The 13,869-nt window shown below is 53.3% G+C and overlaps 5 protein-coding genes across 5 annotated transcripts; 3 read left to right on the forward strand and 2 right to left on the reverse strand.

Annotated features, from left to right (window-relative positions):
• CMT1-1 (Alpha-1,3-mannosyltransferase CMT1) lies at window positions 1–1,483 on the reverse strand (the record flags this gene model as incomplete). The annotated part of the gene is made up of 2 exons (XM_037328122.1): window positions 1–1,280; window positions 1,357–1,483. 2 exons carry the CDS (start codon window positions 1,481–1,483, stop codon window positions 1–3), a joined length of 1,407 nt encoding a protein of 468 aa, XP_037172734.1.
• Window positions 1,484–2,630: 1,147 nt separating this feature from the next.
• CGCA056_v012879 (uncharacterized protein) lies at window positions 2,631–3,800 on the forward strand (the record flags this gene model as incomplete). Its single annotated transcript, XM_037328123.1, has 2 exons — window positions 2,631–3,043; window positions 3,092–3,800. The coding sequence occupies 2 exons, from the start codon at window positions 2,631–2,633 to the stop codon at window positions 3,798–3,800; spliced, it is 1,122 nt and encodes a 373-aa protein (XP_037172733.1).
• A 3,322-nt stretch (window positions 3,801–7,122) lies between these two features.
• Window positions 7,123–7,962, forward strand: arsM (Arsenite methyltransferase; the record flags this gene model as incomplete). Its single annotated transcript, XM_037328124.1, has 1 exon — window positions 7,123–7,962. One exon carries the CDS (start codon window positions 7,123–7,125, stop codon window positions 7,960–7,962), a length of 840 nt encoding a protein of 279 aa, XP_037172875.1.
• A 55-nt stretch (window positions 7,963–8,017) lies between these two features.
• Window positions 8,018–9,042, reverse strand: ACAD10 (Acyl-CoA dehydrogenase family member 10; the record flags this gene model as incomplete). The annotated part of the gene is made up of 2 exons (XM_037328125.1): window positions 8,018–8,824; window positions 8,926–9,042. The coding sequence occupies 2 exons, from the start codon at window positions 9,040–9,042 to the stop codon at window positions 8,018–8,020; spliced, it is 924 nt and encodes a 307-aa protein (XP_037173279.1).
• Window positions 9,043–9,468: 426 nt separating this feature from the next.
• rpl-5 (60S ribosomal protein L5) lies at window positions 9,469–10,654 on the forward strand (the record flags this gene model as incomplete). Its single annotated transcript, XM_037328126.1, has 3 exons — window positions 9,469–9,471; window positions 9,691–9,728; window positions 9,796–10,654. The coding sequence occupies 3 exons, from the start codon at window positions 9,469–9,471 to the stop codon at window positions 10,652–10,654; spliced, it is 900 nt and encodes a 299-aa protein (XP_037173181.1).
• Between the last annotated feature and the right edge of the window lie 3,215 nt (window positions 10,655–13,869).

Here is a 13,869-nt window from a genome sequence, read left to right on the forward strand (position 1 = left end):
TTATTCCAGCCCCTGGTTCCAGGGCTCCCAAGTTTGTTTGTCATAACTACCCATGCACTTCACCTTCTCGGGAGGATCGGCTTTCCAATCCAGCTTGAAATCTTCCTTCTTGTCTTCGTCCCCAACCCACTGGCTAGTGTAGCCCTTGGCCGCCTTGATCTTCCTGCCTGCGTCGTCACTGTATTCCAAGTTGACGCTTGGGACGACCGCAATCTTCCCGAACCCGATATTCCACATGTCCTTGCAAAACAGCTGGGGCTCTCCCTGGAAGCACTCCCCCTGGCTTGGCGCCCGGAACCTGATGAGCTGGTCCAGCAGGGGCCGCGCCGTCGTGGCCACTGCGCCGTTCCAGCAGGAAAAGACTTGGATGGGCTTGTGGTCAAAGAACCGTCGCTTCGACGTCGCCTCGTTCCAAAAGATGTTCCAGGCCGAGTTCCAGTTGCCATCGGGCGGGATCTCAAAGAAGGAATCGCCGGCAATGGTGCGGCTGATCCAGACGTCGTAGAAGGTCGGGTCTGCGCCCACGTACGTCCAGTCAAAACCGCAGGTCATGTCGGCGCCGAGATAGAGCCGCTGGTGGGCGAGCTCGAGGATGTCCTCGAGACAGATGGAGACGTCGTTGAGGAAGAGAACAGTCGTGTCCGAGGCGTATTTGAGCGGGTTGTTTACCAGCGGCGCGATGGCCATGTTTCGCAGCTCCGCAAGCTTTCTAATGCGGTCGCCTGCGCCCGGATCGAGGTCGCTGCGGGCGAAGTGATACTCGGTGCCGAGCTTCTCGATTTCGCTGGTGATTTCTTTGAGAATCTCGTACGTGCCGTCGTTGGAGTTTCCCTCCACTACCGAGAGAACGCAGCTCTCAGGACCGAAGAAACGAAGGGCTTCGACGATGGAGCCCATGAGCCGCGGCAGCAGATCGGCCTTCTGGCGGATATTGAGAGCAAGGAAGAATTTTGGCTTCTTCAGCTTCGAGGCAGGCTTGAGGTACTCATAGCGGTCGATGTTGGGCCGGGGGCAGTCTAGCCTGGGAAAGTTCTTGTCCTCGGGGTCGAGGATGGCATTGATGTATTTGGGAGCGCTCTTGATATGATCCGGGTTGCCGTCCGGCAATGGTGGGCTGACGGCGTCAGCAGTCGGCGATGGTGTCGGCACTTGTATCGGCGTTTTCGTGGGTGCCGGCGTGTGCGCCGGGACGTGGGCCGGCGATGCTACCGTGGGTTTTGATCCATCGTCTCCGTGGTGTGGAGACGCTCCGTGCGTTTGTTCGGCGGTTTGAGGCTTCCCTGGTTCAATTGTAAGTAATAATGATTCCAGGCTCAAGCAGATATCATGAGCGTCCGAAAGAAAGTTGGCACTCACGGAACGGTTTGTACGCGACATCGAAGTACTCGCGACCGGAAAAGAGATCATATGCGACCAACAGGCTGAATAGCAGCAAGCCGACGGAGCAGGCCTGCGCAAAGAGGACGAGCTTCCGTCTCGCCATGGCAGTTATGAAGGGCCGCAAACTACCATCACGCACCGTGAAAGGCGACAATGATGAGCTGCGAAGTAGAAGGGGGAAGAGAGGTTAAGTTCGATTAAATTACGTATGGCCGAGAGAGAAGAGCGCAAGAAGGCCGGGGGCCATTTCTCGGGGGGTCCAACAACAGCTCAGGTGGATGTTGGAAGCGAAAGGCCCCTGTTCGTCCAAGACATCGCCGACCACTCAGACACAACTGTTGGTGCCGTTGTCCGTCGAGTTGACCGGGGTCCCGAGAAAGGCTCACATCCCGCCCCGGTTGTCTTTTGTTGGTGCAGGCTCAGGGCGTTTACCGCGCGATTAAAATGGCGGCCGTGGTTGGGTCATGATCCTTCTGGGCCCGCAATCGAGGCCTTGGTGCATCCACTCTCCTACCAGCATTATCTTCTTTTGGTGCTGGTTCCCTTTGCTTAACTTGTTGGTCTACCTCCAGCCTCACAAGTTTTGCCCGATGCCAACGCCTTTTCTCTCTACGTCGTGAGCAGGCTGCGACGTGCCCTGAAATTTGCCCCCTCTTGCTGCATGGATGTCACAGCTAGAGGCGCTCAAGACTCGACTGCTTTGAGTATGATTCGTCGAGGGAGATGAGCTGCCCGGGGTCAACCACTCTGTCGGGTCGCAGGCAAACGAAAACAGGCAGGTGCCGTCATTCCCGCCATGGCGATAACTTGAGAGGCAGCAAAGTCAGGCTCTCTGTCACGGCTGGCCGTCGGGCCTCCGAGGTTGGCCGACTCCTCCTGCTATGTGACCTCTCGCCCAGAGGTCTGGGTGATCGGGTTGACGGGATGCTACATACTTAGTTGCGTATTCCACCCTTCCTCGTCCGAGTCTCCTCGTGTTCCGAGTCCATTTTCCCCTCGTCGCTTGTCATTGTACGACTTCACGATATCTCTCGTTTCACTGAGAGTGCTTTGGATTTGATCGTCCAGTCCATAATTACTAATATTCGAAACCGGTTTTTCATCACTTTGTCTAAGATACACGACCATCGAGAATACGAAGCCCCTGTTTATCAAGTTGTTTGCACACTTGCGGAGTCGACAAACACGCAGATCCTCCCGAGAAGTCTAGTCTATCTCTTCTTCAGCGTTCAAAGACCCTCCACTTCGGGATGCTTCGGGTAAACATCCTGTTTCTCCTCCTCTTCGCCCTCGAACGGCATTTCACCATCGCGGCATCCCCGCGGGCCATTAACCTCAAGTACGCCGCTGTTCAGCCGCCAAAGCCTACGCAACCTCCAGCCAAGAACAGCACACGAGGTACAGATGAAGAGCTCCGGCGGCGACAGGTCACTTCCATCGGATCCAAAACCTGCGGGTACTATGACGGCGACCCGACAAAGTTCCGGACTGCTGACGGCGGATACGGCTGTCGCCTTGATATCAACAACGGCCTCTGGGGATTTTGTCCTACTACAGTGATATCTCCAAAAGATTGTGGGCTGGCGGGAGCTTGCGAAGACAGACATGCGTGTGCAAACGGCTGTGGAAAGACCGGCATCGAGGGTCTCACCACGTTTACTTGGTGAGTAGCTCTGACTAAGTATGACAAGCACAGCCTAATTATTATCAGTTCAAGCACAAATCAGTACTGCTCAACTGTCATTCTCAAGGGAGATTATGAAGGCGGCTTTTCCTACATTGCGTGCGGCGCTCAAGCTGTCGTAGAAACCCTCTTCCAATCCCCAACAGTTGCGGCAGTTCCCAGCGTTACTATAACTCCCGATTCATCGACAGCCTCTGAAACCGAAACCACAAGCATATCAACAGATGCGAAATCCTCGCAAGCCTCGACGTCATCAACCTCGACAGGAGCGACAGCTACGGGTGCGCTACAATCATCCACGGAATCTACTGCTGCAGCCAGCGAGACAGCCACTCCAGCAGGACAAGATAACAGTGATGGAGATTCTTCCAGTACACCCAATACCACAGGCATCATTATCGGCGGTGTCATCGGCGGCATTGCCATAGTGTGCGTTACTGTTGTCACGGCCGTCTACCTTCTCCGTCGCAACAGGGGTAGCAAGGAGAACAACGAAGGGAGGAGCAGTCGCTTCTTTTCGTGGAGAAAATCATCTCAGAAACCTCCCACCTATGATCAAAGCGAAGCTACTCAAGTTGATCAAAATTTGCAGTACACCGCGGATAATAACAAGACCTACGCCGGATGGGGGCCAGCGGAAGTGTACGGCTCAGAGGCATGGAGGAACCCGACCGCTCCCGTTGAAATGCCAAGTGCGCCTGCGCCTCCTGTTGAGCTTCCCAGTCGACGTTACTAAAGAGAAGGGAAAGACTATTTTGGAAATGATTAAAGATTTCACAACGACATTTCAACTGTAAAGTCTACATAGCGAGGCGGGTGTTTTCCTTAGAATTTTCTTCGAATATTAATTTGTGCTTAGTTCACAACATCTTGTGGAAGTCTGCCTCAGTAAAACATGGTATATGTGCTTGACAACAAGGGGTAAAAGGAATGGTCTCTGAGAACATGATTCGAGAGTCGTAGGACTACATTGTGAATTTCATTGGTATTCGAGAGTTCCATTGGTATTCGAGAACGAACCTTCGAAGCGTTTCAGCTAAAGCTTAAAATGACAAGGAATACAAAGGCAGCACTCCTCGAAACTTTCATGACGAAAAGGAAAATTCGATGCGCCAAAGTCATCGTTGGAGGTCGTATACAGATCTACTTGACCTTGTCAAAGATCAGCTTTTCCCAGCAATCAGGGCCTTCCGTGTTCATTTCTTCGATCTTTTGAGACCAATATGACGACAGACTGCCTCCGTCATCAAATGGTCGAAGTCGAGCCCATACCGCCCACATCCTCACTACTGCCTCAGCTGTCGACGCGTCGACTTCGAAGAATTCGTGGTGCTGCGCAGGACAACCGGGGCATTTCTCTTTTCTCTGATAGTTGCGCAGAAATAGGTGGATGATCTTCTCCATCTTGACGTGATGCGCGACTTTGTATGCAAAGACAAGTTGTGGCTCGTAATGACACTGTTTCTGCCACTCTCTCATACGTCTTTTGTAATCATTCGTATAGCCCATCTTAACCACTTGGCAGGCCTTAAGGCTTGTCGTCTTATGGTCTTGAGGCAGTTGATAGCCATAGATGTATCCTTCGCCTTTGGCAAAGCCCTCTTTTTCGCTCTTCATGAAAGGCCTGTTGAGTTTGCTGACAATGTCATTATTGATCATACCGATATGTCTGGGTTGATAGTAGGGCTCGAAGGTGTGTATGGTGTCATTGCTTTTGACTGTGTCTTCAAGCGGATCCGAAGCAAAAGGCACAGCTTCAGTCTTGACGTGTTGTCCGTCTTGTTCTTCTTTAACCACGGTATTTATCAACGATATTCCTGGTTTCGCTTCAGCATGAGAACATGTTGATGGCTGAACCGCAGCTGGTGTTTTGAGAATGTTGACTCGAGTTCCGCTGAGTTGAGTTGAAGCTTTAGTCGATTTCGGGTGATTTCTGGTATCCGCTTCTTGAGTTACCGCAGCATCGTGGCTCAGGAACGAGATCAGGCGGCTTCTCCATTGTGCCACTTTCTCGGCAATCTGAGTTTGGTGATATCTTTTGCAGAGAACAAGAGAAGCGAGAGTCTTTAAATGATTGGTCGCGCAGCTAATATTTCCGCTTTCGACGATGTTGAGCAGGACGGGTGTTATCTGAGAGCGGGAGACTTTGCTTATTGAGTTACCACAAGTCGTCTTGTTCTTAGAATATCCTCGGCAGGTGGTACAAGCATTGAATTGGGTGTCGAGACAGCGATATAGCTCGGTGGTATTCTTCACCCATGATGTCTGAATGAGGGCCTCCATTGCAAAGAATATTCAAGGTTTGACGTTGAGAACTAGCTCTTGTCACGGGGTCCTCGATGCCGCAATATTGCTATCATGGCCAATTTCAAGCATTCTAGATCATTTATAGGAGTTTGAGTGACGGGAAAGCCTCTGAGGAGGCCTCGGTAAGGCTTACAGGCCTGGGCCATAGCCACGCCACACTCCAACATAGCAGAAGCCGTGGGCCGCAAAGTGACAGCCAACTGGGTGGAATCCCGGACAATACTTCCGTACTCTCATGTTCAACAACTTATGTATTAACTGGTATCGTTACTATTGCCGTCCCTTTAACCGTATCTGTCGTGATCTACATCGTCTTGTTCTTATAGTCTTTAGCGTCGTCTGATCTGTTCTCATCGCTCAAGTAGTGAGTAATATCCGCCGGAACAGCAGACTTCATACCGTGACGGTACTCCTAGGTTCAAAAAGTCCATCGCCGCCCATGTTGCGAGACCTCGATGTACAGTGTTTCCGTCTGTGTGAATGGATTCTCACGGAGAACTGTAGTGCTGGTGACAATTACCCAGCTAACGTCGTTGGAGGTTCACGTCTGTTCGCCATGTTGGCCGTTGGCGGTATGAACACCAAAAGAGGACTCACCGCCGACGATGAAACCCTCGGATCCAGTCTCTCGGGTCTGGAAATGGCGCCGCAGTATCTATTAGCAAGCATGAAGCGAAGAATCACGGAAGAAAGTGGAAAAAGTGTTGCAGGTGATGGCGTGCGGAAGACTTGTCGTCGGCGGTTGCGGAGCGAATGAGAAGTTGTGCGCTGGACTTGGCATAGGTGGTGCTGGTACTGTCTGCCAGCCGGTCAACGAAACGGCCACCACCCAGGCTGTGCTGTGGACCCATTCATCGCCATAACTCGAGCTCAACGCCCTCGAAAGTCTGCTACCGACAAGTAGAAATGGAAAATCTTTTTCCAAAAGCAATGCCTTCCCGCCAGCAATGGTGATTGATCATGTCATCTACTTTTATAGACAGATAGCGATCCGCGCGACGTTATGAATGGTCTTGAGCTGTTCAAAAGCAGTCAACCTTCGCAAAAACTCAATCCATATCTAGAAAGAAAGAGTCGATGACAAATTTCACGAGAGAGAACAGGAATGCCCTGTTGGCGTGATGCGAACTTGGGTAGCGTTGGTGTCGGATAAGTGGCGAGCATCGATACGGATGGCGCAGACTCCAATGGGCAAATCAAAGTCTTGCATTATAATAATTGTGCCTTTTGCGTGCTCCGATATCCCTCAACCTTCGATAGACGACGTTGTCGTGCGTTTCAATAGCCCTATTTCTTCTTGCTTAGCTCAATTTTCTCGCGAATAGTCAACACTGAAAAGCAGCAGCCCTCATTGTTAACACTCAGACAATCATTGATGCGACCCAGCCAGATCAGTGCGACCACTCATGTCAGGCTATGAACTTCTTCTCCAAATCGATAAGATCTAGGCGATGGAAATCCCGGCCGGGTACCGATTGACTTGTGTCACATCCGGTGAGGAACTGGTGAAATAAGAACGCGTACACACAGATGCAAGTGTGCAGATCGTCAGATCGTGCGCCGTTGTCCGGCGCGTTTGAACAGTTATCCGGACTTTAAGGAGATAAAATCAATCTAGTGGCCACTGACATCACTGCTCCGCACCGGCTCAACAGTTTCGAGAATTTACAAAACAGTCGACTCTCGGACTGGCCATCGACTTGGAATCCACAATAGTCAAGGAAAACTTACACCTGTTGTTATCGCACAGCATGGACTTCGGATCCGAAACACAGGCCGCTTCTTCAAAGCGCATGTACACTGCGCGGGCCGACAACTATGAAAACTCATTTCATCCCGACTACACCAAGCGCTTCATGGCGCTCGCCGACGTCCAGCCGGGCGAGCGAGTTCTGATACTGGCTTGCGGTACCGGGCTTGAAATCTTCATTGCTGCGGAGCAAGTGGGAGAAGAGGGCGAGATTGTCGGCGTTGATATCACAGACGCAATGTTGGCCAAGGCAAGAGAGAAGAAAGAGCGTCTCAAGCCAAAAGCGGACATACACTTGTTCAACCACGACATAACGGACCTGAACGGGTTGAAAGAACTCGAGGACAAGAAGTTCGACGTCATCATGTGCTCCAATGCATTTGTCCTCCTCGACAACCAAGAGCAAGTTGTCGCTTCGTGGAGGAAGTACCTGAAGCCTGGCGGGCGGCTGCAGGTTGACATCACCCACGAGAACAACCTCAAGATCGGGCTTTTGCTAGAGCGCGCGGCGAATAGACTGGGAACCAGATTCCCTAGTAACAGGACGTGGATAAAGGATAGGAACTCATTCAAGAAGATCCTGGAGAAGGCCGGCTATACGGTGGAAAAGATCGAGTCGATGGACAAACTAACTGGTCAGGGTAGCACGTTCTACGGCATGGACCAAATTGACGAGCAATTTGACGGGATTATCAGCACGCCGTTGACAATCAACATGGCGACGGACGAATTCAAGAATAAAGCCAGAGCACTGTTTCGGGAAGAATGGGAAAAGGATGCTGTCGATGGCAAAATTGAGAACGTCGATGCCCTGTATGTCTATGTAGCCCGGAATATGTAGGTCGCAAGGCTCTGTTAGTCTAATGCGAAACATAGAGATGTAATGTAATACATGTTTACAACTTAGCCTTGCCGCTTCCTTTCAGGTTTGGTTCAACAGGGACCTTTGGGTGATCTCCTTCTAATGCCAGACCCGTAGCCTTCTCAAGCTCTTCAACAGCCTCATATGTCCTGCCAAGGTGGACCTTGATGGTTCCAAACCCCTGCTTCTTAGCCTCCTTGAGGTTCTCGCCTATATCATCGAGGAAGAGAATATCGTCTGGCTTGACACCATCGGCCCAGCCCAAGGCCCGGCCTCTCTCGGAGTCTGCGTTCTTGATCGCATACTCATTGACGGTCTTCACAGCAAGTTGATATATCCTCGGGTCAGGTTTTCGAAGGCCGACATGCGCTGACGAAATGAAGACGTCAAAGAGGCTGCGGACAGGGTGATCGAGAAAGTCCTTCGTCCATAATTTGTGCCCTTCCGGGAAGACGACGGTGTTGCTCAGAGCGGCAAGAATGTATTTACCGCTGGCTTTCAGATTCTTCAACGCTGGGTACATCCATGGATCCGGGGGGATCGAGTTGGTCATCATGGTGTTGAATAAATACTCTCCATCAATGTCTGGCACAGGCGGGACCTCCTTTGGTAATGATGGGTTCTTGGCTTGCTGTGCAGTGTAAAATGCCACCCAACGACCATGATCGTGAAGGTCTTTGTTGAAACCTTCAAAGAAGGCCTTATCCATAGGTATTGAGCCCGTTTCCAGACGGTGCCAGAAACCGGTCGGGCTCGTCTTGGAGATGGAGTAGTTGACCCATCCTGGCGGGATGCCGAGACTGAGCTCGTAGTCGAGAATGGATTGGAAGGGCGAGACGACCTAGGGAGTGTCAGGTAAACCAATTGACCTCATCGCCATGCAGTCGCAATTCCGAGACCGCCGACGAGTGCGAGGACTGAAGAGATGAGACGGTCACTTACACACACTCCGCCAATGTCGAAGAGGAGGACCTTGGGCTGCTTGGATCCAGTCATGCTGTCTACGGCTTCAAGCACATGATCAACAAAGAAGGTGTCTGATCCCTCGAAGGACTCCATGTTATTGAGAAAGCGAGATGTGCACCATCTACTTGTACCACGATTCAGCGCGTCGCTCTGGAGGCGGAGACGGTTGATCGGGGCCGAAACCTGGGGGAAGCTCGACCCCCACCTCGGTGACAATTCCCGTGGACCTCGGCAGTAGGACCAAATTGACAATCCACTACGGACTCCCTGCTAGCGGGTTTCTCCACGTGACTCGTGACTGACCGAAGTCCGCCGGTCCCGTGACTCGTCCCCGACCAGTTCGCAGACGACCGGCAGGCGCGATCGATAGTGGGGCACTCGCTAGGGCTGCCAAAAATCGCCCACACAAATTTATCACGGAAGGAAGGCCTCGAAAGTTTCCCTCTGATCGACAACCCACGACAACACCAAAAATCGACAATTAGCTGAGCCAACCGCCCGCCAGCCAATACCGTCAAAATGGTAAGTTGAGACAACTCACACCATTTCTTCGATATCGAAGTGAAGACGACTACGACTACACTCCGCCACAATGTATTTTCATGAAAATCAAATGAATTTGGCATGGCCCTAGCTGCAGGCAGAAATGTCTCTTGGGGAAAGGAGTCAAAGCAAGATGCTTCGGATCGAGGGCCAAATCTGAAGCGCAAATTGCTGACTCGGGATTTTCAATCGTGACAGGCCTTCCACAAGTTGGTGAAGAACAGCGCGTACTACAGGTTAGTTCTCAATTGGCATTCGCGACAAATTGTGCGCACAATGTACTGACCTCGAACCTCGCAACAGCCGCTTCCAGACCAAGTACAAGCGCAGACAGCAGGGCAAGACCGACTACTATGCCCGTAAGCGTCTGATCACCCAGGCCAAGAACAAGTACGGTGCCCCCAAGTACCGTCTTGTGGTCCGCTTCACCAACCGCGACATCATCATGCAAATCGTCACCTCCGAGATCTCTGGTGACAAGGTCTTCGTCGCCGCCTACGCCCACGAGCTCCCCGCCTACGGCATCACCCACGGTCTTACCAACTGGGCTGCCGCCTACGCCACCGGTCTCCTGATCGCCCGCCGTGCCCTCTCCAAGCTCGGCATCGACAAGGACTTCACTGGTGTCGAGGAGGCCGATGGTGAGTACACCCTCACCGAGGCCGTCGAGACCGACGATGGTGAGCGCCGCCCCTTCAAGGCCTTCCTTGACGTCGGTCTTCACCGCACCTCAACCGGTGCCCGTGTCTTCGGCGCCATGAAGGGTGCCTCTGACGGTGGCATCTTCGTCCCCCACTCCGAGAAGCGTTTCCCTGGTTACGACATCGAGACCAAGGAGCTCGACGCCGAGACCCTGAAGAACTACATCTTCGGTGGCCACGTTGCCGAGTACATGGAGACCCTCGCCGACGACGACGAGGAGCGCTTCAAGTCCCAGTTCCAGCAGTACATCGACGACGACGTCGAGGCTGACGGCCTTGAGGACCTCTACACCGAGGCCCACGCCGCCATCCGCGCCGACCCCTGGAAGAAGCCCGAGGGCTCCAAGAAGACCAAGGAGGAGTGGAAGGCTGAGTCCAAGAAGTTCAAGGTCCAGCGCCTGACCAAGCAGGAGAAGGAGGAGCGCGTCAAGCAGCGCATCGCCGAGTTCCGTGAGGAGTAAGCTTGTTGTTGTATCTAGCGGCTAAAAATCCATTCACGCGTGGGGACATCAGGGCATTTTGACGTTTTGGCATGACTTTTTTCTCAAGTCTGTCGGAGTTATGAGGCAAACAAAATCCGGAAGGGGATTATGATGGGTCAAGGGAAAGGAACTCTAACACAATTCAATAAGAATATCCCAAATGCCATACGTCAACCATTGAAGTCGATATAAAAATGAACAACAGCGTGAGACATGAACCGTGGCTAACCGACTTGGCTACTGTAGTGGTGTGTGTGCCGGCCACAACGACGACGGTGCGACGGCGAATGCTTGAATCCTCGCTAAGGCATCCCAAGGCATGGTGGTTGACCGGCGGCCTAGCTTGCACCGAGACGAGGTTTAGGCGTGTGCTGAGGCCAAGACCAGGGCACGAGACCCCGCATAGGAGCACCGATGATATCAGATCACGCCAGGGAAATGGTGAAAAATGACGATCTAGGTCGAGAATCAAGAGATGGCATCTGCGGGTTTTTTCTTCTCTCTGTTCCCTGCCTCACAACTTCCGGGGTCGGAGGGCACCGGAATGGCACCAGCGGCAATGGTTCAATATCGTGCTTTTAGCCTTATGGATCTGGCGGGGGCTGGCGGTCGATGATGTCGGAATGGCCAGTTAAAGGACGATTGAAACCGAGTGCCTTAAGGCTTGTGTCTCGCCTAACCCCCTTGGACGCGATGCTGCTACTGCAAGGCAGAGGAGTGATGCGAAGGGGTTGAGAGGGCCAGGCCCACAAAGTGTCCGAAAAGCGTTGATGGCGACATGAGGTAAAAGAGAGGGTCCGCGGCATGTGAGTTGCTCGATTTGAGGGATTGAGAGTCCAAATGGTTGCACAACAAGGCACATCTCATCAGTTCGCGCGCGGGAATTACGGGATGGACGGAGGGTACGGCGGCAGCGGGGTGGAGGGACCCAGGAAACGGTTTTCCCACCAAGCCCCGAAGCACATCATCTCATGGAGCGAAAAGAGGAAAGGCGTCTGTGTCTGTTGGGTTGTCTTCGGGGCAATTGTGCGAAGAGCCATTGGCATTGCTGCAGAACGAGAGAAGAGAGCCCACCGTCCCCTACCCTTCCCGGGCGACTTGCAGGGTTGATGGTGGATGATCCAATTGTTTTTTTTCTGGCGGTGTCCGGCCGTCTTCTTTTAGAAGGGAGGGGGACACCGCTGGATGGGAGCAGGGGAGACCCTCAAGGGCCAACCGCGATGTCCGCTTCTCAGGAAGCGAGGCGGCCCCCGTGATCTCGCGATGCTCAGGGGGCGGTCAGTCAGTCGACCAGAGACTCCGAGTCGAATGTACAGTGGCCCATGTGCATTTGTACGGGATTGAGTTACCTTAGTCGCAGACAGCAAGTCGTTATCCAGGGACCGGTTCTTTATCAGTTAATGCAAACGTGGAGAGGCATCTGGACCCTGAATCGCCCTCGCCCGCAAGGCGCCGCCATGGCCAGCGGAGGGCTCAGCTACAGCTGCAATGGGCAAGTGCGAACTCTGTTTGTGCAGCAGAAATTCCTCAGGACTGGAACCCAGAGGCGAGCTTCGAGGACGGCGTGAGACGAGATCAAGGCTGGGAGAGGCGTAGTGGGCTGTAAGGCAGAGGAAGCTAAGACATGTAGGGCGACTGTAGGTTGGACGAGGAGGATAGATTAATAAGAGCCTTGCTTATTTGAGATCATCCACGTCTCGCGACCTGAGGTGTTGTAAGGTGACAGTGCAGTAGCGTGCGGTTCTAGTGATAGGTTGCATTCTGCAAGACGGCCGGAGACGGGGACCGATGCGGATGAGCCCAGACCTTGGGTACGATTCGGTGCCTCTGGTGAGTGTGAGACGAAGCACGGCGTCGCTGTCTTCGACTCGAGGATGCGAGTCGTCAAGACAGCACAAGTTGGAGGAGGGGTTCGTCCGCTTCTTGGAAATGATTGCCCTCCACTGACTGAGCATTGGTACTGGCACTGGCATTGGCACTGGCGGCGGCAGCAGGTGAGCGGTCATACCCACGGTCCGCGGCTTTTCTGACGTTGCCAAACCCCGCTGGGCAGTGGGGGCGAACGGCAGTGTCGTCCAACCAGAAGACGGTGGAAGCAATCCACTGGCCACCTGTTGACGGCAGCTCAGCGGAGGGTCCACGGGTCACCTACAGGTAGGTACAGGCCAGGACCTGGAGGAGCCCGGAGTACCTGAGGACCACCAGCCAATGCCTGTCATCCAACCGTCGCTCTCGCTGTCGCCGGTGTTTTCTCGCCGTGTGCTGGAGACTTTGGGGGGCAGTAGCGTTGGCGGTGCTGCGAGCGCTAGCTGCAACCTCCGGATCGCGCCCAGCTCGATCTAGGCCTATTAGACATCCAATGCGTTGCTATTGTAAGCGGGAGGCGATCTGGCTTGTCGCCTCAGCCGGAGGACGGCTCACGTCAGTTGCTCCCAAAGCTGGGAGTGAAGACGGCTTTGTGTCAATCCCGTCCAGTAGCTTCAGGAGCGTGCCTGAGGTAGACAAGGAAAGGATGGAGAGTACCGGACGGGCGAAGAAGCAGAAGAAGAAAAGAAGGGAGAAAAAGTGGCCGATGTTATGGCATGATCAAGTCCGTCCGATGGTGGTGTTGCCGCGGGACTTCCCACCGGGCCAGGACCAGCATCTGTCAGCCGGATTGACATGAGGATTTTGATTACCATAATCGGAGTAATAAGTAATTAAAGGAGCCCAAGGCATCCGGTGAAATGTTATGTTTTGCGAGCGAGCATGCCCGGTGCCGACGAGAGCTTATTCGCGAGTCTCAGTGCCGTCCGTGATTGTGCGAGAATAAGGCTCGCAGGACGAGTGAAAGCCAAGGCGTGCTGTCTCCAATCTGGGCCATGGCGCTGCCCATCTCCTGCCAATGACGAGATGCCTCTCCTCTAAAAAGGTTAATGAACCCCGCTAAAGCTGCCACGTCCGGCCTTTCCTTCCACGCATTAGAAGAAATGAAGTGCCCGGAATACTGCTGAGGTGCGTACCTATTCGTACCTTGCTGGAGTGCAGTGCCTGACGGACGCCGCGAGGAATCCATCAATCCACGCCAGGGAAGACGAGCTGAAGGGAAACGATACGCAGACGCAGACGCAGACGCAGACGCAGACACAGACAACAACACATCTCGCGGTGGTGCTTCCCTCCTCCATCCCAGTGCCTCCTTCCTTCCTTGCTTC

This window comes from Colletotrichum aenigma (genome assembly GCF_013390185.1).
Source record: "Colletotrichum aenigma strain Cg56 chromosome Unknown KSG_Cg56_contig09, whole genome shotgun sequence".
Taxonomy (NCBI): domain Eukaryota; kingdom Fungi; phylum Ascomycota; class Sordariomycetes; order Glomerellales; family Glomerellaceae; genus Colletotrichum; species Colletotrichum aenigma.